The sequence below is a fragment of the Chanodichthys erythropterus genome, chromosome 2 (assembly GCF_024489055.1).
Source record: "Chanodichthys erythropterus isolate Z2021 chromosome 2, ASM2448905v1, whole genome shotgun sequence".
NCBI classification, from domain to species: Eukaryota; Metazoa; Chordata; class Actinopteri; order Cypriniformes; family Xenocyprididae; genus Chanodichthys; species Chanodichthys erythropterus.
In genome coordinates this window covers 34,142,388-34,168,122 of record NC_090222.1, presented here as the reverse complement: position 1 = coordinate 34,168,122, position 25,735 = coordinate 34,142,388, and the positions used below count along the sequence as shown (strand labels likewise).

The following is a 25,735-nucleotide window of genomic DNA, read 5'->3' as shown; positions in this document are numbered from 1 at the left end:
AATAAATTAAATGTTAAAACATATAAACTTGATGACATGTTGGTGTGACTTGGTTTTAATAAATAAACATAATTTTGTTAGCTTTTTAAAATAAATATTGTTTATTTAACCTGGAAACTTTCTATCAAATGGAAATGAATCATATGTTGAAGTATGAAAACCCATCCACAGAGTGGAGTTTGCCCACTCATTTGAGAATTTCCCCTTGTGCCATTGGCTCAACGAAATACAGAATGAAAACAGAAGTGGTTAACATTATGTTTCATAATTTTTTTTCACAGACTCAAAATGCCAACTACTCAGGACAGCAAGTATTAGCAGAGGAGAACTCCAAAACGGCACGCACCCGGAATCCTGCCTGGGCTGCAGTCAGCCTTTTTTGTCTTGTTTTGATTATTGTTTTTAAATTTCTGATTTTTAAGAGTAAATACAGTAAAGGCTATTAGAGCTGTCATGGTTTGGTGCAAATTACAAAGAGTTCTATGCATTATAAATGTTATTTGCTCAATGTATCATTGTACTTAAACAAAAGTTTGTTATGGTATGTTGAAAACAACAGAAGCTTTGATTGGCCAATTAAATTTTTCATGAAAAACAGTACTTTTTCTTGTTTTTGATTTACATTTTCAGTAATATATTCTTAGTGCATATGAGTATGCTATCTAATTTAAAGCAAATTGTAAGACTAACCCATTTACATTAACCCATATCAATTTTCAATGAGGATTTCTGTTCTCTTTACTTTTATGGACCTTATGTGCCTGTTATGTACTGCTAAGAGCAGCATTCGTGGATGGCCGGGTGTGTATGCTTCGCTTACCTGGGGAACACAAGGCACCAGGATGCACTATGGGAAGAAGGCATGCCAGCAGAGGCAGTGTGATGCAATGTTCTGCTGGAAAACCTTGGGTTCCTGCCATCTGGCCATGTATACAATCTCACTGTTTGAATTGCCCGACATAGGAAATCAATGCGTGCTGTCATGAATAATTAAAGGATTCACTTTCAAGTTCACTTTCCTGATAATTCACTCACCCCTTTGTCATCCAAGATGTCAATCTCCTTCTTTCTTCAGTCGAAAAGAAATTAAGGGTTATGATGAAAACATTCCAGAATTTTTCTCCTTATAGTGGACTTCAATGGACTCCACTGTTGAAGGTCACAATTACAATTTCAGTGCAGCTTCAAAGGGCTTTAAACGATACCAGATGAGGAATAAGGGTCTTATAGCGGAACAATCAGTCATTTTCGAAAAAAATTTTGAAAGGGTATATATGCTTTATATAAACAGATGATCGCCTTCCAAGTGCTTCCAGCAAAACCACACTTTCGTATTCTTCATAAAACTTACGCTGTATGTCCTACGCCTTCCCTATTCTACTTACGGAAAAAATGGAACTGGTGCTGCGTCCATTACGTAAGTTGAATAGGGAAGGCGTAGGACATACAGCGTAAGTTTTTTGGACCTTTTTCGACCTTTGGAAGCCATTGAAGTCCACTATAAGGAGAGTAATCCTGAAATGTTTATCATCAAAAACTTTAATTTCTTTTCGACTGAAGAAAGAAGGACATGGACATGGGGGTGAGTATCAGGAAAATTTTATTTGAAAGTGAACTAATCCTTTAAGCAAGGGATATTCTCATAGGATAAGGACACACAGTCTCATGAATAGTTATGAGACACCAATGAGTCATCACTGTACTATAGTACAAGAAAATATCACATTCTGTGATGTTGACACAAAGAGGAATTTAGCGCAAAAACTTTTACAATTGACTAGTTTTCTCCTACAATACTGTTGGTAACGGTTGGTAATATTGACTTCTATGATGTTCAACATATAACTCAGTTAAAATCTCAGAAAATTTGGTTTAGGGTTTCATTAAGTAAGATTCGAATCCAAAGGATGCTCATGTTCAGTTCAAACATGTTCAGTTCAAAGCGCACTGCGAACAGCATAGGGAATAAGGGTACATTGATACATCACTTCACAGGAAGTGGAGAGGAGAATTCACCCAACTGTCATTGTGCACTGCTTCACCAGTCAGTAAGATGTAAAGATGGAGCAGAGCTGTTGAAAAAGTTTTTAAAACATTAACTTTTTTGCTCTCCAGCCACTATGGCTAGTGGTTTTCCAAAGTTACAAGCCACTCTGCATTTTCACTGGCCACAATTTTGACATCGATACCATGGGGAAAAACTGCCATATAGATATTTTGGTAACACTTTACTATAAGGTTCATTAGTTAACATTTGTTAGTTAACGAACTAATAATGAACCGCACTGCTACAGAATTTATTAATCTTTGTTAATGTTAATTTCAACATTTATTAATATCAATTATTAAAATCAAGAGTTGTAATTGTTAACATTAACAATGTTAACAAAGTGAATGCACTGTGAACTAACATGAACAAACAATGAACTGCTGCATTTTTATTAACTAACATTAACAAAGATTAATAAATACAGAAACAAATGTATTGCTCTTGGTTAGTTCATGTTAGTTAATACATTAACTAATGTTAACAAATTAATCTTATTTTAAAGTGTTACTGATATTTTTAATATTATCTCATAATTGTCAGGGTTATACATGTTTTGGCTTTGTTTTTCATCTGTTTCCCTGTTCTGTTCTGTTCATGGATTAGTCGGTTTTTGTCATTTGTCACATGTCCTCCTTTTGTTCAGTTTTTCCCACAATCATTTAGTTCCCTTGGTTACAGATTGAGTTCAGGTGTTTCTTATTAATTATCTTGTTAAAGTGGCTCGAATTTCATTTTGTTCTCGTCCTCCTTCTCCACCTCCTCCTCCTCTTCTCCTCCTCCTCTTCTCCTCCTCCTCTTCTCCTCCTCCTCCTCCTCTTCTTCTCCTCCTCCTCTTCTTCTCCTCTTCCTCCTCCTCCTATTCCTTCATTTCTCTGTGGATCTGTTGTTCCAAAACTCAATGAACTGATTTTAACCCTTTTATCCATCTATTGAAGGATCTGATTGAGCTGTGTTCAATTTTGACTCTTGGTGTTTTCATCTGGGGAACTGTGTGCTAACTGAGCTCAAGCTGTGCTGACTTCAATGAACAGTATTGAATGCTAGTGCTTTCAAAATGACCACATGGTGTACGCAATAAGATGTTAAGGGAATTTTGTGTCAACAAATCTGATTCATGTGTCAAAACGGGAATAGTGTTTATAGTTTAGGGAAATGGATGTGCTTTTTGATAAATGGCGTTATGAAATTTTGGCGTTATGAAATGGTTTTGAAATTTTAGTTAAAAAGCCTGGTTATAGTGTTTTAGCGATCAAGAAAAACTGAAATATGGTCTCAATTCTCATAAAATTCACAATGAGCATCTATTGGGATTGATTCAGTATTAATCGGTCTGACTAATGTATTCATGTAATTAAAACACATGCATGCAGAAAATTGGCATCATAACAACACTGATAGACTGATGACACGCACTGTGTTGTGAGAACATACAAATTAAATATTTGTCAGTTGACACTTGACAGTTGACGCTTTTTCTCTCTATAATAGAGTTTAGTTTATAACCTTGTTTTGAATCTAGACATGGACTGCTGACAGGATAGATGAGGAAACTGATTTAAAAAGAAGATTCACTGTCACAAGGTCCAAAAAATGTGCTCAGTTGTGATGAAATAATCCAACTGTTCCTCCAGATGTTTCATGTCTCTCATCAGGGTCATTGTGAAACCACAAGATGGCTCTTGTAGTCACATAGTATGATGAGAACAGTTCTTGCCCATATTTGCCAAAGTTCTTGTCACTCCCCTACAACCTACAACTTCCCTCCTATTTGCTGCTGCCGTTCATCGGCAAGTTATATGAGAGTCTGAACCAGAGTACAGCAATACATACGTCTCTGCAGAGCAAAAGAAAAGGAACTACAATCAAAATCAAAAGCTAATAATCAAGAAAATGGATCCCAACAATCAGCCCCCAGGTGCCTGTAATTCATCTGAGAAATCAGGGATTCTGCAGCCTACACCACCACCAGCATACCAGGACAATCCTGCTGGATACCCGACCTCCTTTCCAAGCCAGCCAGTCCCCCAGGGCCCCTATGTCCAAGGGCCATATCCAGGGCAATCCGTGGTCGCCATGCAGCCTGCAGTTTTTGTGACCGCTGCTCCACTGGCCAATCCAGAGCCAGATTACTTGTGCTATTCCATCTTTACCATGCTGTGCTGCTGCTTACCTTTGGGCATCGCTGCACTGGTTTTCTCCTGCTCTGTAAGTATTAGTCCATGTACTTTCCATTTATTTATGAACTATTTATTTAATTTCTGTCACCTTTATAAGCATAATTAAACATAACATTGCATAAAAATCCACAAAAATGAAGTTCATGTGATAAATAACAGAAGTCAAAAGTTAAATTAAAAATCAGAAGTTAAAATATCAAATCTGTAAAGAAAAAGGTAATCATCAACTTCATTTATTATTTATTTATCATAACCCTTTAACAGGCACATAATTTCTATGAAACAATTTGTGGTTCTTTGGAGAAGTAATTTTATTATTATTATCATTATTATTATGAGACTCATGAGATCATTTTTTTTTTTTTCATCATTCTGCTTTGTTGTTTGGAGAATATGGATGGATTATTCTGACATCTGTTTATAGATGGAACCCCCCCCCCCCCCCCCCCCAAAAAAAAAAACTTTATTAAATAAACAAAAAAATTAAATGTCTGTATATATGTAAAAATTATAAACACACAAACTATGAGTATTGTTAAAATTCAGATATTAAAATACATATTATTAATATGTATACTAATACTTCTGTCTAAATCATTGATATCAATGCAGGACCATTTGAGTATGTTTTTCAAAAAAAAAAAAAAAAAATTTACCCACTAATTTCCTATGTTTCCTTTGGGTTCCCATGTTTTGCTGTTAGATTAAACTTGCATGCCAAAAATGGACTGTATTTACAGTAAGCGCAAATATTTTCCCTTGTTGACGAACACTATTTTTTAACATCTTCAGTGGCACAGAAGTATCAAGAAAGGCTTGCAGACCTGGCTTTTAAAAGAACTGATATTTTTACATGGTGTAAATAGAATCTATTGCTATTTTCACCTAGTCTAAATAGCTTATCCCGGAGAAAATGCTGTTATTGTCACTTATTGTAAATAGAATAGGCTCTACTGCTATATTCACTGTAAAATTCAATATTCAGTGTAAATAGCATCTAATTGACTCCTCAGATTGAGATTTATGCTTTTCTATGTCAACACTATCAATGCCAAAATGAATCTGAAGCAGTCAAGTAAGGTACAAGTAAGAGCTCTTTAAGTTGTTTACATTCATTATAATTTTAATGTTATGTTCTTTGAGACATGAGGTGATTTAATGCCATCTCTCATCTAGTGAGACTTAGGGCTGCATTTGAAAAAATAAAAATGCTACCTTCCGAGGCTGCATTCCATGGTTGGAAAGCATCAAGGCATGTCCGAATCCAATGTTAGCTTCACTTCCTGTCTCCTGAGTTACCTTCATCTGATTGATTTTTGAAGGCATCATAGATGTATCCATTCGGTGACAGTTAAGCTAAAGAAAGATGTCATCTGAAAGTTGTGGTTTCTTTTGTGTGTTAATGTACATTTTTGACCTATATTTTCCACTTCTGATGTCATTTCTAGAGAGAAATTACTACTGTAGTAATTAAAGGTGCTAAAGAGGTTTTGAGTTTTGTTTTTATAAATTTTTGCAATATTACTTGAAACTGTCTTTACTAACTAATAAAAGACTATTTATTAGGTGCACTGAAAGGAAGATTATTAATATACATCATCTGTGCATGAAGTAGGGCCATAAAAACATCAGCCAATCGTTTACACGATCATCGCATAAACGATTGGCCCTCTGGCTTGTCAATCACTGCCATGACGTCCCTTGTGAGAGACGCGCGCGGCTGCGTGCTCCAGTAATTTTCCACACTCCACAGGCGCCGCATGCAATGTAGCACCTTTAAATATGTGTTTAGTTCTCACCAAAGCTTGCTTGTATTTTGCTGTAGATCATTAAACTGTTGCGCTGCCTCAGAAGTCTGTCTGAAATCAGTTTCGTGAGGTTGCTTCATGCTCAAACGCAGCCTGCAGAGTCATTGCCAATATAGTTTGCTATTGCTAGCCTCTCCAAAATTGCCCACCTTACCATTAATAAATAAACATAAAAAATATAATTTGTTTGCTTGTTAAAGTAAATAGTGTTTAGTTTAACATGGAAACCTTTCATCAAATGGAAATTAAACATTATATGTTGAACTATAAGTAAACCCATCCACAAAGAGGAGTTTGCCCACTCATTTGAGAATTCCCCTATGTGCCATTCAAACAAATTCAGAATAAGAACAAAGGTTAACGTAATGTTTCATAATTGTTTTCACAGACTCGAAATGCCAACTTCTCAGGACAGCAAGCATTAGCAGAGAAGAACTCCAAAACGGCACGCACCCTGAATCATGTCGCCGTTGCTATTGGGCTTGTCTTCCTCCTAGTGTTTATTATCTTACAGTTTGTGTAGATTTAGAGATAACAGCTGTTAGAGCTGTCATGGTTGGATGCAGATTACAAACAGATTTGGTTCTCTGCTTTTTAAATGTTATTTGATCAATGTATCAAATAAGAGATTTATTTAGTTCTTACAACTTCATTACAGCAGTGTCATTATACATAAAACATATGCTGATTGTTATTTTTATGATTATTTTTTATGACTTTGACAACCAGCGAAATTTATCACGGAAGAACATTACTTTGTCTTGTATATTCTTAATCATTGAATTACATTTTTAGTAATTAATATTCTCAGTACAAATGAGTCTGTCATTTTATTTTATAGCAAACTATAAAGCCAACCTATTGACAAACCATTTTCAATATTGTTTTCTTATTTTGCTTTCTCTTTTTTAATTTTTTTTAACTTTTGCTTATCTTATCTTGTGTGCAGCTGTGCTGTTTTTAGATTTGTTTTGTTTTTACATGCATGCATGTGCATAGTTTTTACTAGTTTCCCAAAGAGGGAATGAGACACTGTTTTCACAGCACGAGTTCCCCTGAAAGGGAACATCTCAGATTAGTGCAGTGCAGCATTTATTGAGGGGTTTTCCACAATCAAAGTCAAACAGGCAAAAGTCAAACACAAGTGAGCAGTCCAGATCACAGGTAAAACAGATAATCCAGAGAACAGAGAAACAAACCAAAAACCAAGACACGGAAGAAACAGGAATTCAAAGGATCTGAATTGCTGTAAAACAGACAATCAATACTTTGCGAAGAGTGAGTGAACCAGGTTTCATATAGGCAGGAGTAGTGAGATAATGATCAGGAGATAAGATGGGACTGAAGACCCCTATGGTGGAGCAGACTGGGCTGAAGTACACCAAGGCGTTGTTGAGGACCACCAAGGTTGAGTAGGTGGAGTTGATAATGACCACAGCACAGCTGAAGACCCCCGGGGCAGATCTAGAGATGCTGGAGACCACCACAGCAGATTAGGTGAAAACAGGAAGTTTATATACAACCTCTGCAGTCACGTCAAGGCAGACAGGAAATTCAGGTACGACCTCCATGCTCCCATCAAGGCAAACAGGAAACTCAGGGACAACCTCTGTGGTCACATCACGGCAGACAGGAAGTTCATAGGTCGCAAGGCTGGGCTCTGGACAGGAGCAAACTCTGGAGTGGACTCATGGGTTGAAGCAGCCTGACAGCAGAAGTCTCTGCGTAACACCCATGATGGTCTTGCATAGCATCCAAGTACAGCACTTATTTTGTGTTTGAACTTTTTTTCGGTAGCTCTGTATATTTCTAAAGCATCGCTGTCAAAGAGACTTGTTTTTGATCCATTGATCATCCCTCACTTACTGTATGCGACCTCACTGTTTGAAGTGTCTGTCATAGGAAATTAATGTGTGCTGTCATGAATAATTAATCAAGGCACTCAATGACTGACATCTTTCTAACTCTGCATAGCATGAACACGCTGATGATGTGTGATGTCTGCACGAGCAGGGTGTGCAGAGATATGAAAATACATACATTGACAGGGAGGTAGAACATTGTATCATTGCATTCGGATGGTCCTCCGCCTTCCACAGATGATCTTTTTTGCTCTCCAGCCACTGTGGCTAATGGTTTTTCAAAGTTACTAGCTACTCTGCATTTCAACTGGCCACAATTTTGATATTTATACCATGAGGGAAAACTGCCATAGATATTTTGGTAACACTTTACAATAAGGTTTATTAATTAACATTTGTTAACTACATTAGTTAACATGAACTAATAATAAACTGCAGTTCTACAGCATTTATTAATCTTTGTTAATATTAATGATTTTTAAAATCAAGAGTTGTATTTGTTAACTTTAGTTAATGCACTGTGAACTAACATGAACAAACAATGGACTGCTGTACTTTTAACATTAACAAAGAAACAAATACAGTAACAAATGTATTGCTCATCCCACATTTGGCAGATTGTTTTTGGAACAAATACCCTGCCTCTATGTGGCGGTTTGGTATTTCAAAAAAAAAAAAACTCTACATAAACTATGCCACCCTGTCAACCAGGGAAAGATGTTTATGAATTGGTCACCTTTAAATGGGCACACAAGAACGTGGTTTCAAATATGGAGGCCTGAGACGTGGATAACAAAATACAAACTTTATTTCAACAATGGTCAAGCACAAATCTTAAAACAGGCTGGGCATATTTTATATGGAGATGGATGACAAAAAAACTAAACAAAAAAATAAATAAAGGGAAACCAAGGCTTACCTAGACTAGCTACAATATCGCTAAAGATCTTACCACCAGATGCACAGGTCTCACTACACACACACACTCTCAAATCAAGCGTGAACACACAGCACTCCGTGCCAGAGTCCCCACCACCGCACACGAGGGCAGGTCGCTGGTTGGCCTAAAGCCTCGGTTCCTACAACAACAACAAAAGTGCAGCAGTTTTAGTTATAATATCCAAGCAGTGCTGTCGGATTTTGATATCCTCCCGCCATTGTCATTGTAGTAAATCTCACAAACAAAACTTTTAGCCAATGCCACGATCCAACAATGTGTGTTCTGTTTCTTCAGCATGCATGCACATCTACACAGATACACATCAGTCTTGAATATTATGCAGCAAGCGATTTTTCATAATTGTATAAAATAATCGAGCACAAATACGGCTGAGATGCCAAATTCAGCGGCTGGAATTAACTGAGGTAAAGTGACGGCTCACAGACAGCAGCGGCATCTACCTGTCACTCAAGTGACCACGCCCTTAATTATGCAGAACTTTAAGGCTTAATATAATTTAAACGAATGAGTTAGAAAAAAATTCACCCCCCTCAGAGTTGTCATGAAGGGCAAAATTAGCAGTATAGACCAAAACCACAATTTGAACCAACTTGTAAAAGTTTTTTTTTTTTTTTTTTCTGCTATAAACTTGGCCAATTTAACATGGGACTCAATGAGATTTTGCTCTCTTTTGGAGCCTGTCCCTAGTGGCCAGTCGCAGTTTAAGTCACTTCCGTATTGGCTTCACGAGAGACTAGGGGAGGTTGCCGCTTGGGCCCTGCCTATAAACAAACTAAGTGGCTGCTTAGGGCCCCGCTGCCACCAGGGGGCCCCCAAGAGCAAATTAAATGACAGCTTGATTTTGACATTGCGCAATCGGGTGTGTCTCATACGTCCTGAAAAGTGAAGCTGCGGGCTCTTTGATCGCACCCTGGTGGCTGGATGCAGTACAGGTCATAAACCCCGCCCTCTCAATGCAGTCGAATGAGACTTCAGTGAAAACTTAAAAATAAATTCTGCTTCAAATAAAACTTTCTGAAAGATGGTTTTGGTTATTTAAGGTAGTTGTTATCACGCTGATATATATTCAATTGTTCGTTTTTGTGATGATTTAGATTTTAGCTAGCAATTTGATGCTATAAAAATGGGGCGTGTCGTCATGATTCGAAGTTGATTGACAGCTTGTCTGAGGGCTGTCGGAGCTTCGAGGGGAGATTGAAGTTGTATTAACTAACTATTAATTTTCGATTTCTTTGTTATTTAACACCAACAAAATGAGCTGTTCAGCAGTAAACTGTACTAACCGACCTACAGGATCTGACGGATCACTGAACCTTTTTCTGTAACATTAAATATGGATGTTATAAGCTAATTAATAAATGTTATTAGTTAAGATAACACACCTAATGTTAACCATGTCAGGAAAAAAGCAGGTGATCGTTATCTGGCAATTACTTTTTATTTTTTGGGGAATAAAATAATAATTAGTAGGACAAAACTAATGATAGCCTACTCTAATTACAGCAATCGATCTCTTGTAACGTTAGTTGAACTTGATTTTAGATGGCAGGACCGTTTCTGACGATTTAGAGTTGTTTATAATGGCATATTAAATTTTATCTACTGAATTTGCTGTTTCAAAAATATAATTGCTGTAGAAACAGAATAGCCTATTATTTAAATTTAAATTGTATATAATTTTTATAGTCTATTTAAAATACATGAATGATGACGCAGTCGTCTGGTTAGAAGTTTGATGTCGCGACTCTGCCTCCGGGCTCCACTGACGATTCCTTCTGCGCCTGCCCAGGCTCCAAACTTTTTTTTTTTTTTGGCTTCAGTTCAATACAATGGAAGGAAGCGGCGTCGCGTCATCCATCTTTTTTTACAGTCTATGTGCGCAATCTATCAGTTGCATTTCTGGTGCATCCGTTTCAATACTGTAAAATTTGACGTACATTTGCATCACATGTTACCCTCACTTACAGGACATTGGATCGCATTCACAAAAGTTCATTATGTGCATGTGCTTTAAAGCATTGCCGGTTAAACATTTAATTTGCGTGCTGTTCTTAACCAGAAGCACGCGTGCACACTCTGATTAGTGGACTTTATATTTTGCATCTGCACTAATAGTTACTGTCAAATACACACAAAATTTAAATAAACAGAGTTGTTAATGTCTAAAGTGAAAGTAATCAGTTGAGAGAAAATAGGATGTGTGTCTATATTTTAGATGCGTGCTGGACTTAAAGAAACAAGCCTAAAGCCCCAGGTAGACTTCACTTACAATGACCCCTCCGCGCGTCATTCAAAGGCCTTGTCCAAATACCCACACTTGTGGTCTTGGCTACTTGAGAGCTCGCGCACGCGACAAGGAGTAAGTGCGCAAGACTGTTCCATGCTTAAAAATGCCCAAGTGCAGTGCCCTTAGTGCACACACTAAACCCACACTACCTTTAATACCGCTTCATGCATTATGTTTGGAACCTCACATGCCACGAAATCGTGATGTCAAGGAAAACATAACACTGCAAGTTAAATTAATTATATAATACATATAATTTGGTAGTAAAATATAAAGTGTTGCGCATTTTCCTTAAAGGGATAGTTCACCCAAAATGAAAATTCTGTCATCATTATTTTTACTCACTCTCATATTGTTCCAAACCTGAATTCATTTCTTTTTTCTGCTGAAGACAAAATAAAATAAGGTATTTTGAAGAATTTGTATAACCAAACAGTTGGCTATTAGTTAGCTATTAGTTGGCTTTTTCAAAATATCTTATTTTATTTTGTGTTCAACAGAAGAAAGAAACTCATACAGGTTTGGAACAATATGAGAGTGAGTAAATGATGACAGAATTTTCATTTTTGAGTGAACTATCCCTTTAATGTTAATATAATATTTATTATTGTTATCTTCAGTTTTTACAGGTCCATCTAAACTGTTAATTTTATGCAATTATTTAAGTATTTATATTAACATTGTCCATTCTATACATTTACATGTATTTTTTATATTAAAGGATACTTTTTATCATAAGCTATTGTAACCGAGGGGCCCCCAAATTAAATTCTGCTTAGGGCCACATCAAAGCTAGGGCTGGCCCTGGTTCTGGGTTCCAGTATGCCCTTGTGTGTCAGGGTTCTGTCACTTCAGTCTTGCTTATTTCTTGGTTTTGTGACAGAGCTCTGACACTCCCGTTCTTGTCGTGTTTTTGTGTGAGCGTACGGTCTCGAGGGTTCTCGGGGCTGTGCGCTCTCTTGTCTGCGTGCCTTGTTTCATGTTGGGAGCGTGGCGTTCGGATCCCGGCACTCGTGTCTAGTTTGGTTTCGGTTTCGTGTCGGGATTCGGACACTCGCGCTCCCAGTCCTGTCTTTGTTGTGAGCGCACGGTCGAGTGTTCTTTCACTTGCCGTGCGTTCTTGTCTCCTGTTTTGTCTCTTGTATTTTCATGTTGTGTAGCACGCGGTTATTTCCACCTGCCGCGTGCTTTCATGTTGTTTTTGTCTTGTGTTGTGTAGCACGCAGTCTGTGTTTCACGGGCTGCGTGCTCTCATGTTGTCTTGTTTTGTGTGAACACGTGGCTTATGAGTTTTCATAGTCACGTGTTCATGTCTCGTCTTGTGTAAGCACATGGCTTGTGATTTGTCTTCATTGGCCATGTGCTTGTGTCTTTGTTTTGTTTGGTGTGAGCACATGGCTTGTCATGTGTGTCTTTGTGCCATGTGCTCTCATGTCTATTGTCTTGACCCCGCCCACCTTGTTACCTCATTATTGGTTGATTTGCCCCACCTGTCCTCCCTTGTTACCTGCCTTGTTTGCTCTCCTATTTATTCTCCTTGTGTTTGCAGTCCTGTGCTGGTTCGTCGTCGTTTATTCCCTCATGTTTTTCCTCCAAGTCAAGTCAGTCAAGTCCAAGTCAAGTGTTTTGTCTGTTTTCCCCCTCGGGGTAGTTTTTGTTGTTTTGTTTCTTTTTATTATTAATAAAAAGCCCTTCCTTCCCTGCATTTGAGTCCTCGCTCCTTCCACCACCCTTCCAAACCTGACATTGTGTAGTTTTTTTTTCTTTTTTTCTCATTGAAACCAAAGACTCTCATCAGTGATTGTATATGTTTGTGTGCATTTTGATTTGTCATTTTACTGGAAAGAATAGGGAGTCTCAGCGGAAGGCGGAATACGGAAAGCGGTCAGTTGGAAGCTAGATATTTCACATAATAACTTGTTAAATATGGATATTTTTTTACACAAACTGGAAGGCAGGACTAACCCACAAACCTTGCCCTTAAACAATGCAAATACAGCATAAGTAGGTCACTCAGAGCTGTAGGTTGAATTTTCCGACCACAGACTTAATTTAACCCAGGGCTCTCAAGTCTCGCATTGGGCGTGAGACACATGCATTTCAACCCGTTCACATGCTCACACGCCACACCTTGTATTTCGCACGCAGAGAAATCTCCATGATAACGCACAACACGTTGCGCCGCTATTAGAGGAATCAAGCGAGTTCCCCATAGAGTTCAGAAGGCCCTGCCACGCACCAGTTAATAATACAAAATATAGCTACCGAACAGCCAATCAGAAAATAGAATTGCTGTATCCGGGTAAGATTTAGATATTCCCGCCACAACAACGTTTACGTTCTGATTCCAGTTCTGTGGTTCTCGGGCTCCACGTCTGCCGGCCACACAAACATAATAAAACATAAAATAATATCCAGGCCTGGTCCTTTCTCATCCTTCACTATCATCGCTCCTCCTTTTATGCTCCCGGAGCTCCTCCGTGAGAGACTCAAGGCCGGTGTAACAATATATTTTATTTTGTGTTCAACAGAAGAAAGAAACTCATACAGGTTTGGAACAATATAAGAGTGAGTAAATGATGACAGAATTTTCATTTTTGAGTGAACTATCCCTTTAATGTTAATAAAATATTTATTATTGATATCTTCAGTTCTTACAGGTCCATCTAAACTGTTCATTTTATTCAATTATTTAAGTATTTATATTAACATTGTCCATTCTATACATTTATGTAGATGTCTATACATGTATTTTTTATATTAAAGGTACAATTTGTGATATTTTTTTCCGCTAGAGGTCGCTAGAAGCCTATTCAAAACAAAGGCGTAGTTTGATGACGCCAAGTTTTAGAGCGGAAACTTGGGACATGTAGTCTCCATCTCAACGGACGGTGCAAAAGAATAGGGATTGGAGTCTGGAAAAACTCATGTTCGTGGATGCGATTATTAACGTTACTGTAGTATGAAGCAGAGCAGGACCGAGTGTTGCGGGAGCTGAACGAGGAGCTGGAGCGATTGATCAACACACGCCTCAGGGGCAGCGGGACTTTTATTATGACACAGTCGCCGGCGCCGCTTCCGCTTTTCCGGTCATGACTTTACGGGAGAACCAGCTGGTTGTGACAGAACCAGCGGCAGATGGTAAACAGTAATTATGTTCCATAAAAAAGTGACACAATCCACCATAAAACGTGCAAGAAGTAAATAAGGAACTGCTTGAAGCAAGCTAGTGGTTTGCTGGACGCTAGACACTACTTCCGCATTTGTCCACGGCACTGTTGTCATGTGGTTTCTACATCAGTAAAGGCGGTAACAAAGGGTAACTGACGTCATTGACAGGCGACTGCACTGCCCCCTGTCACTGTTTAGAATGGAAATTTTCTCATGATTTACAAGTAGTTGAAAACATTAGAGATATTGTTTGTAATCAGCTGGACAAAATATATAACACTAGCCTAGTGGTTTTTAGATATTTTACTGCAAAAATTTGACATATTGTACCTTTAAAGGATACAGTTTATCATAAGTTATTGTAACCGAGGGGCCCCCAAATTAATTTCTGCTTAGGGCCACATCAAAGCTAGGGCTGGCCTTGGTTCTGGGTTCCAGTATGCCCTTGTGTAGTTTTTTTTTTTTTTTTTTTCTCATTGAAACCAAAGACTCTCATCAGTGATTGTATATGTTTGTGTGCATTTTGATTTGTCATTTTACTGGAAAGAATAGGGAGTCTCAGCGGAAGGCGGAATATGGAAAGCGGTCAGTCGGAAGCTAGATATTTTACATAATAACTTGTTAAATATGGATATTTTTTTACACAAACTGGAAGGCAGGACTAACCCACAAACCTTGCCCTTAAACAATGCAAATACAGCATAAGTAGGTCACCCAGAGCTGTAGGTTGAATTTTCCGACCACAGACTTAATTTAACCCAGGGCTCTCAAGTCTTGCATTGGGCGTGAGACACATGCATTTCAACCCGTTCACATGCTCACACGCCACACCTTGTATTTCTCACGCAGAGAAATCTCCATGATAACAAGTTGCGCCGCTATTAGAGGAATCAAGCGAGTTCCCCATAGAGTTCAGAAGGCCCTGCCACGCACCAGTTAATAATACAAAATATAGCTACCGAACAGCCAATCAGAAAATAGAATTGCTGTATCCGGCCAAAACAACGTTTACGTTCTGAATCCAGTTCTGTGGTTCTCGGGCTCCACGTCTGCCGGCCACACAAACATAATAAAACATAAAATAATATCCAGGCCTGGTCCTTTCTCGTCCTTCACTATCGTCGCTCCTCCTTTTATGCCCCCAGAGCTCCTCCGTGGCTGCGTCCGAAAACTGAAAAATGCTGCCTTCCGAGGACACATTTCAAGGTAAGAAGGCATCAAGGCACGTCCGAATCCAATGTTAGCTTCACTTCCTGTCTCATGAGATACCTTCCTCAAATGGATTTTTGAAGGAAGCATAGATGTATCCTTAGCTGCCTTTGATATCCCACAATCCTGTGCTTTCCATTCTGTGACAGTTGAGCTAGAAAAATAAAGATGGCGTCCGAAGGTTGCGTTTGCTGCTCAGTTTGTGTATAAATGTACGATTTTGATCAACATATTTCAATTTTGATATCATTTCTATCAAGAAATTACTACTGTAGTAATTAAATATTTGTTTAATTCTCACCAAAGCTCGCGCTATATTGCTGTAGATTAAACTCTTACACTGCCTCAGAAGTCTGTCCGAAATCAATTTCGTGAGGTACCTTCTTGCACAAACGCTGCCGTACAAGTCATTCTCTTATAAGATAGCGAGGCAGCAAGACAGCTATCTAGGTTTTCGGACGCAGCCAACGACAGACTCAAGGCCTGTGTTACAATATATTCGGTTCCTGAAATATTCTGTTCCACTGGGTGGCGCTTACGCGAATATTCATGATATCCTCCTATTGTGGGCGTGTCCTTGAGAGAACGCGCAAGCGAATGGAACTGAAAATATTAGCACACGCTCCTCAAATCGCATCGGTTTAATGGATTATTTCGAAAAGGTAATAAAATATTCAGTGTTAAGCAACAGTTCAGATGTTCAAAACAATGCATAGTTTGTGTAATATATGATAAATCGTGTGAGCTAATTGAGTACAGGACAGGCATTCAGATAAACAGTTAACGTAAGTATACAGCAGAGCAAACATGAGCGAATAACCTTGTTTTACACTGTGTTTTCTGTTTAGCTTTTTTTATTATTATTATTTGAGGCTTTAAAATGTTTTTGAATATTTTGATTAGTCTGCTTCCTTCGTTGTAATTCTGTGACCACAGTACTGCATAATGTTGACAATTTGAAATAAACCTCTACAAATGTAACTGTGTCCTAATAAAAATAAGCTAGACTGGTGTCAATATTCGATGCCAACCTTAATTTCTTGATTATTATTCAATCAATATTGGTGCACATTGAGTTTTTTTTTACTTTCAACTGTTTTTCCAGCAAATTTCTTAACATGTAAATATTTGTGCAAACAAAAAGATTCAACAACTGAGACATAAACTGAACAAATTTCGCAGGCGTTTGATGAACATCTGAAAGTCTGATGTGGCACCAGCTGCTATACAGAGGATCTCCTCCTCATGGACAGCACCAGATTTGCAGCTCTTGCTGTGAGATTACTCCTATCTTCCATCAAGGCAATTCACATTCTCAAACATGTCTGGGGTACTTGTGGTCACATGTGGTTTGGCACTGGAAGGACAATCAGCTGTCCTTCTGTCTCCCTGTAGCACAGTCTCAGGCATCTTACATTACAGACATTGCAGTTTATTGCTCTGTTCTCATCTGCAGTCCTCATACCTCCTGCAGCAGGACTGAGGGTGCGTTCACACTTGTCATGTTCGGTTCGATTAAAACGAACCCTGGTGCGATTGCTCGGTTAATGCGGTTCATTTGAACATATGTGAACGCTGCCATCCGAACCCTGGTGCGCACCAAACAACTTCCAAACGAACTCTGGTGCTGTTTGAATGATATATGAACGCAACACGGACCAAAGACATGTAACCGAACCAAAAACAGGAAGACGAGACCCTAAAAAGGACAGAATCCTCACGCATGTCGGTTTTTCTCGTCATAGACGCGAGTTTGCTCATCACAGGCATCAGACGCGCGTCTCCACACAGCAAATCGTTTGTGTGTGTGTGACGGATGGATTCCCGCCGGTGTTTTGACTACTTTACACATTTTATAAGCTCTTCACGAGTTCCCAACTGGCCAAATACCATCACATGCAGGTTACGCACCGCTACACACACACACACACACACACACACACAACGAGCGCATTTACCTCAGAAAACAGCATTGTTTTGGATGTTCGGTAAGTTCCGTCTCAAAATAGGCAGTACGTCATAAAATCCAACCAATCACGTTGTGAATGTATCCCTATGCCTTTAGGTTCGGTATCTTTTGGTTCGGTGATAAAATTGCCAATCTGAACGCTAACCGGACCAGGACTAAATGTTTTTTTTTTCTTCTTGGTCCGGACCAAATGAACCGAACTACAAGTGTGAACGCACCCTAAGGCATGTTCACACAGATGTCCAAAGACCCTGAGCATCTTTATTCTGGTGTTTTTCAGAGTCAGTAGAAATGTCTCTTTAGTGTCCTAAGTTTTTGTAACTGAGTACCTTGATTGACCTATGGTGCATGTGCAATAATTGAAAAATATGACAAACATTGTTAAAACCTTTTTTCTAAAGATCTGTAAAGCTTATTTGGATTGTACATAATTATCTTTAAAATATTATCCTGAAAATGTACTTTTTTTTTTTTTGCAGATTTTTTCATCTTTTCTTAGTTTTATTTATTTATTTTTTTAAATGGCAAATTGTAGCCTATATAAATATCAATTACATTAAATGTTGTAACAAGTACAGAAGTAATTACTCTATGAATGTAACTCAAATTGAAAAGACATTTAAAAATTCAAAACAATGCTAAATGTGAGCCTCTGAGGTAAATATTTAAACAGGGCCTTGACTCTCGGGAACAGCCTTCATGGGTGTCCGGATCACACACTGCCAGAGCTACCCAAGACTTCAGCTCTCACATCCAATCTGAAACAGACAGCGACTTTACAAGATGATGAGTGTAATGTGGAAAATCACTAAAGCAAAAGAAAACTGGTGATGACACTGGTGATGATAATAAAAAATAACGTCATCTTAGCTGTCTATTTTTTTCTGTGCATTTGTGCTGTATACCTCACAGAATAAATTATATGATTATTATCAGAATTATTTTATTTGACTGCCTTTGAAATAAATCAGGTACACAAGGTTGTTTGAGTATGTGTTATGTTTGACACATTTCAGGGTTTTGTACTGCAATATCCTGCCTTGTCAAATAAAACGAAACTAAACTATAATTTTTTTTTATCTTAATTATAATATTTTAAACAAAAATAGCATTCTTTAAGTAGCTGCTGGCATGAAGACTGTCATCAAAACAAAGCTCCAAAGATTTATATTCCAAAGGAATATTTTATTACCTTTTCGAAATAATCCATTAAACCGATGCGATTTGAGGAGCGTGTACTAATATTTTCAGTTCCATTCGCTTGCGCGTTCTCTCAAGGACACGCCCACAATAGGAGGATATCATGAATATTCGCGTAAGCGCCACCCAGTGGAACTGAATATTTCAGGAACCGAATATATTAACACCGGTGCGCCTCACGTGAAGATCATTAACACTTGCGTCATCGGCCTCGCGCCGTTCCCTCACGGCTCTCGCCCGCCCTGCTCGTCACTCTCGATAATATTTTTTTCCTAGAGCTGCTGTAAAGCCAAAATAATCTCTGTCCATTAATTTTCCTATTATCACTGTGAAGCTTCTTTGAAACGATCTGTATTGTAAAAAGTGCTATATAAATGATGACTTGACTTGACTTCTGATTGCATAAAAAAATTTCAGACTGCTTGAAATCTAAATTTTCCAGTGACTGGTCACATCTAAATTTTTCAATTGGATTAATTGAATTGTGGCAACAGTCGGTTAACATGGGCTCAGAGCCAATGGAAAAACTTTAGTGTACCAAACGGTGTTCATCCAATTAAGTGAAGTTCACAACATAATTTCAGGAGGAGTGAACCCATTTAATCTTTCAATTAGTGAAATTCAAACATAATTTCAAGAGAAGTGAACCCTAATCTTTCAATTAACGACCAGAGCATAAAAGTAGCTACTCACCCTGCTCTGGCATCAGTTGTTTCGATATCCCACCACCTCCCCAACTCCACCACACAATTTAGGCATCTCATCTATCATACTCCTCTTCTAGGCACTAATAGTCCCTGGGGGTATATCCAAGCTTGAGTTGAAGCTGCTTCCTCAAGCCCCTCCACAGCAGACAGCAAGCCAAATACGCTTAACTTATTGGCTTATTATTATCTTATATCTTATTATTATTATAAGATTTTATGAAACAAACTCGTGAAATATTTTAAATTGTAGGAGCAATTATTTCTCACTTTCCCAAAAGAAAAAAAAAAAAGTATGAAAAACATACATTAAGCAAAATACGGATTAATTAGGAATATGAATGAACTTTTTTTAGTTTTAAAATTTTTTGGTTAAGTTTTTTGTTTTAATAAAGTAAAAAAGAAAAATCTGAAATTATTCTTCAGTTTATGAACTTCTACATTTTGTTATCGAGTCGTAGGGTTGACCAGGTACAGTTGGTACACTTTTTGCTTTCACCGTTACCACACCAAAATTATGGGACTGAAAAGAAGTGAAACGAAATGATTTTTCATATGACATTTCTTTTACTTGTCTACTAAAATATTATTAATAATTAACATTCATAAGTAGGTCATATTTTTCACAATTAGCTCAAACACAAGAAGCTTTTTTGTTCCAACTGTACCCATGTCAAAAACAGTCAGGTACAGTTGAAACAGTACCCTAGTACAGTTGAGACACCCATCCGGAATGCTGTAAAGCTGCCTAACCAATTCACTACAAATGTAAAATACCTTTAAAAATGAGAGTTTTTTTTATTTCCATTTAGTATTTTATTTTATTATTTTGTTTAGTTAAAAGTAGTCCATTTGTAAAACATTGTGCAGTAATGGCAAACAGTGATACTATATTTAATTTTAGGCCATCATTTTAATATTAACAGTTGAAAAGTTGAGTAACAGTAAAAAACATTGAACAATTGCAAACAGGAATAATAAAACAGATGAAATCTATTAATTTTAATAGATTAATAGATCTTAATAGAACTTATCGTGCAACTAAGCTGCATGTGCCGCAATAGGATTCTATGGTGTGGGAATGTGTCTCAACTGTACCCCGCTGACCACCTCGAACATTTCTCTAGATTTTACGATCACCTACACAAAGTCATGCAACATGTCAGTGTTTAGAGCACAAAATAAGGTTTACGAAAATGTAAGTTAACTTTAACAGTCATGTAAGGATGAGAAGCTATTCAATGTGGAAGCGATGTGTCGAAGTGAAAAAATTACCTTAGAAAAAAACTTTCGCCGATATCTTCGGACTGGAGAAGCGCATGTACTTCAAATTTCACACGATTGAAGAGGCCGCTAATATGCATGTGCTAAGAAAATTTCACAGATCAGACTTGTTGCGAACGCAAGCTATTTAAGGTGTTTCAACTGTACCCTATAATCAACTCTATCTGGTCTACCCTAAACCAATGCATGGTAACATTTATAGTAACATTTTACATCTCTTGCTGACACAGAGTTCTTGCAAATTGTGGTAGAGTTCTGATGTTCCAGATAAGTGTTTGCATGAGTCATGTAGAGACCATTGTAACCTCAAAACTTTCAGTGCAAACACCTCCAAAACCAATGAACAGCATAGACAAACTGCAGAATAACACCTTTATCCATGCATCATTAGCATAGACTTCATCATTTTGTTATTTCCATCCACACTGCAGAACAGAGATCTCTAAAATTGTCAGAGACAGTATACCAGAAGGTGTCCTTAAAAATAACCAAGAAGATAATTGAACAAACACATTTAATATTACTTTACCTTTTTATTTCTTTATTTATTTATTTAGTATACTTTTTATTTAAATTCACAATGAGCATCTGTAAGGAATGAGTCAGTATCAATCAGTCTGACTAATGTATCATGTAATTAAAACACATTATACGTGCAGAAAAATGATGACACGCACGGTGTTGTGAGAAGCTACAAATTTATTATTTCAAATATAGTTGTGGTCATAGCTTATATATAGATATAGATATATTAGCTTATATCCTTGTTTTGAATCTAGATAAAGAAACTGATTTAAAAAGAAGATTCACTGTAACAAGGTCCAAAAAGTATGCTCAGTGATGAAAGAATCCTGATCCTCCTGATATTTCATGTCTCTTATTAGGGTTATTGTGAAACCACATGGTGGCTCCTGTAGTCACATAGTATGATGGGAACAGTGCCAACGTTCTTGTCACTCCCTTACAACCAACAACTTACCTCCCATTTACTGCTGCCGTTCATCGACAAGGTATATGAGAGTCTGAACCAGAGTACAGCAATACATACGTCTCTACAGAGCACAAGGCAAAGGAAATTACAACCAAAATCAAAAGCCAATAATCAGAAAAATGGATCCCAGCAATCAGCCCCCAGGAGCTACGCCACCACCACCAGCATACCAGAACAAGCATGCTGGATACTCTCCCTCCTTTCCAAGCCAGCCAGTCCCCCAGGGCTCCTATGCTCAAGGACCATATCCAGGGCAGACTGTGGTCTCCATGCAGCCTGCAGTTAATCTGACCTTCACGCCACTGGCCAAACCAGAGCCAGATTACCTGTGCTATTCCATCTTTACCATGATGTGCTGCTGCTGCTCATTTCTGGGCATCGGTGCAATGGTTTTCTCCTCCTTTGTAAGTATTAGTCCATGTACTTTTCTTGAATTTCTTTAATCTTTATATAAGCACAATTAAACATAAAATTGCATAAAAAATCTTCATGTGATAGAGAAGTCAAATTATTTAGGCATGTCTTCACAATGGTTTTCATTTTAATGTTTAGTAATGTAAAATATCAAATCTATAAAGAGAAAGGAGTTTGGTAATCATCAAGTTTATAACTGTGGCTGTGGTTTGGAGAATGTATGGATGGATTATTCTGACATCTGTTTATAGCTGGAAACCAAATATCTTTTTTGGCAAATAAATTAGTAATAACTAAAAATATGTTTCTATATGTACAAAATATATTACACAAACTATGAATATTGTTAATATTCAGATACTAACAATACATATTATTGATACTTCCGTGTAAATAATTGATATCAATGTACCGTCTGAGGATGTTTACTGATAAAGTAAGTATACGTGTGGTGTTTGTTCCCGGGGTTTTTTTTTTTTTTTTTTTCCTGTAAATGACTTTCAGTTCTAGAGAAAGAGGTGTGGCACTGGATACCCCCTCAACAGCAACAATTTTTAAAGAAAAAAATAGTATTATATTAGTTATTTTTACTGTTGTAGTCCAGTATAAATAATTTCACTGGATAAAAGGTAAGAAACAATAAAACAAAAATAAAAACAAAACAAAAAAGATAAAAAATAAAATGAAGAATCTTCTGTCCAAAATTTTCATTTACTTGGCAAAACAAAAGAACAGAGTTAGATATGGAAATATTGCCATCACACATATACTGATTATATACTTTTTTTTTTTTTCTGCTTATACAAATTACTTAATTAAAATGAGCTAAACTGCTATATATTTTGTCCTAACTTAATTTTTTGTTCAATCCACTTAAATATTTTTAGGGCCCGAGCACCGATGGTGTGAAGATCCTTTTGTAATTGCTTAGTCAATTATTCTTCTCTGAAATTAATCACATTTTTAAGGGCCTAAACATCCTCGAAAACTCATGAAACTTTGCACATGCAACAGAAGTGGTGAAAATTTTATGTCTGATATGGATTTCAGAATTAGGTGTGGCAAAATGGCCCGATAGCGCCACCTACAAAATTAAGCACCCTTTGTGCTACGTTTCACTTACAGGTATGAAATTCGGTAGATGCATGTAACAGCACAATACCTACAAAAATTCCCTGGGTTCAAAATTTGAAAACCCGACAGGAAATGTGATACTCTATATATATGAAAGCATTGGGCAGAGAGAGGGGGGCAGGATCGGCAAAGGACGTCAAGATGGGAATCAAACTCAGGTTGCCATGAATACATTTGCACCATATGTCGGCACACTAACTAGGCTATCGGCGCTGACAGGAAGTGAGATATCTTGAATTTTCTCTGCAAAATTTTTGCAGTGTTTGCCATTTCCAGATGTTCATCTTCAACAAACTCCTAGAGACTTAATCAGATCAACATCATATTTGGTCAGTCTAATCTAAAGGCCTTTGTGATGTTATTGTGAATTGTGACGATTGTGAAGATCTTGAGTTTTTGTTGAAGGGTGTGTCCGTGGCGGCCTGAGAAATTTGATATTTTGCCATGAAACAGAAAGTTGTTGTAACTCGGGCATACAATGTCGGATCTACCCCGAACTTAATTTGGGGAGATCTGTTTTATGAGTCCTGGCCTGCAGACATCTACATGGCAATATTCAGTTACAGTCATAGCGCCACCTGTAGGCAACAGGAAAAGACATGTTTTACACTGTGATTAACTTCTCATAGAGAGTTAATAAGATCAACATCATATTTGCTCAGTCTAATCTTAATGCCATGTTAAATTGCAAAGACCTTAAGTTTTCGTTGGAGGGCGTGTCTGTGGCAGCCTGACAAAATCTGATGTTTCACCATGAAACAGGAAGCTGTTGTAACTCAGGCATACAATATCCAAACTTCCCCAAACTTCACATTTGTGATAAGAATCCTAGCCTGAAGACATCTACGTGCCATTATTCAGTTAGGATTAGCCATCTGCTGAAAAAAGGAAATGGCATTCTTTGAACTGTAATTCACTCCCAGAAACACATTAAATATGCCATAAAGTACCAAACATGCTAGAAAAACATTAAATCATGAAACACTTGGCTAAGAGCTAATGTATGTGATTAATGCCATGAAACAGGAACTTGTAACGCAGGCAAACAATGTCTGATCTTCTCCAAATTTCACGTTTGATAATAGTCCTGGCCTGAAGACATCTACATGGCAATATTCAGTAATAGTCAAAGCACCACCTGTTGGCAGCAGGAAGTGTGGCACGTTGAAATGACTTGCCATATTTCTCCTGTATTTACTCGCTTACTTGCATATCTCCCACTGTTCACTGTTTCCCTAAGACCACCGGCTGACTGTGCCCCCAGTTTTGAGGGCCCTTTTATCGCCAGCTTTAATTAAAATTGAAGTTTACTTTATCCATGCATTTGTTTCGGGATTACATGAATGATTTGTTGCATTAACTGAAACTGGGTGGAGGATTTTTAGTTCCCAGTGTGCTTTGCATGTGGCTAGATCAGGAGAGAAAAGCCCTGTCCCAAATGGCACAATCAGCTGTGTCCCAATTCAGAGGCTGCATCCTTTGAAGGCCGTATTTAAAAGTGGAGTGGTTTAAAATACTTGTTTAAGTAAATAGTGTTTCCTACACCTTTTAACATGAAAACTATAAGAAAATCTATCCACAAAGTGGATTCCCCCATGTGCCATTTTTTCAAAGAAATTCAGAATGAGAACAGTGGTTAACATTATATTTCTTAATTGTTTTCACAGACTCGAAATGCCAACTACTCAGGACAGCAAGCATTAGCAGAGAAGAACTCCAAAATGGCACGCATCCTGAATCATCTCGCCGTTGCTGTTGGCATCACCATCTTTGTATTGCTTATTATCTCACAGTTTGTGTTTAAAGAGTAACAGCTGTTAGAGCTGTCATGTTTGGATACAGATTACAAACAGATTTGGTTCTCTGCGTTTCAGATGTTATTTGGTCAAAGTATCATAATACTTTAGGATGACTATTGATATGTTTGTGATTATTATTGTTTAAAACTTGTTCAAACTGTAAGACTAACAATTTGACAATCCATTTTCCATATTTTATTCTTTACTTCTATAATGGTTTGCTTTTTTATTACAATTTTTGCTAAATAAATACATGTATCTGCACAGTTTTTACCTTTACATGTGTAATGCAGGATGAACTCAAAAACTAAATAAAACTGGATACAAATGCAGTGAGTTTTAATGACAAAAATAAATGTTTTAGTAACAAAGTTTGGGAGGACCATGTTCAGATAATTAACCTAATTAACACGAAAGGAGCACATTCAGTTAATCAACTCAATTAACGACAAGTGGTATACTGTATATACAGTAGACTTGCCTTTTATCAGCATCCCTCCACCTCCCCATCTCCTCACTTCTTCTAGTCCTAACTATTCTTATCTCAATCAGGGGGAGTACTCTGGGTTTGGGCCAAAATTTAGAGCTCAGAGCCCTTTTCCCAGACAGCACGCCAAAAATGCATAACCTTTACTCTACTTAATTATATGTAAGTGTGAACTTGTGAAACATAAACAAATCAAACATGAGAACCAGGGAGGTATTCCAGAAAGCA

The 25,735-nt window shown here is 37.6% G+C and overlaps 1 protein-coding gene across 2 annotated transcripts; it reads left to right on the top strand.

Annotated features, from left to right (window-relative positions):
• The first annotated feature begins 3,788 nt into the window (after positions 1-3,788).
• LOC137028060 (synapse differentiation-inducing gene protein 1-like) lies at positions 3,789-25,332 on the top strand. 2 transcript variants are annotated; one of them, XM_067396777.1, is made up of 2 exons: positions 3,789-4,255; positions 24,889-25,332. In XM_067396777.1, the coding sequence occupies exons 1-2, from the start codon at positions 3,941-3,943 to the stop codon at positions 25,030-25,032; spliced, it is 459 nt and encodes a 152-aa protein (XP_067252878.1). In that variant the 5' UTR covers positions 3,789-3,940; the 3' UTR covers positions 25,033-25,332. The 2 variants fall into 2 exon arrangements, with proteins under 2 accessions (XP_067252878.1, XP_067252885.1); XM_067396784.1 differs by lacking the exon at positions 3,789-4,255 and adding an exon at positions 21,704-22,077.
• Positions 25,333-25,735: the final 403 nt, after the last annotated feature.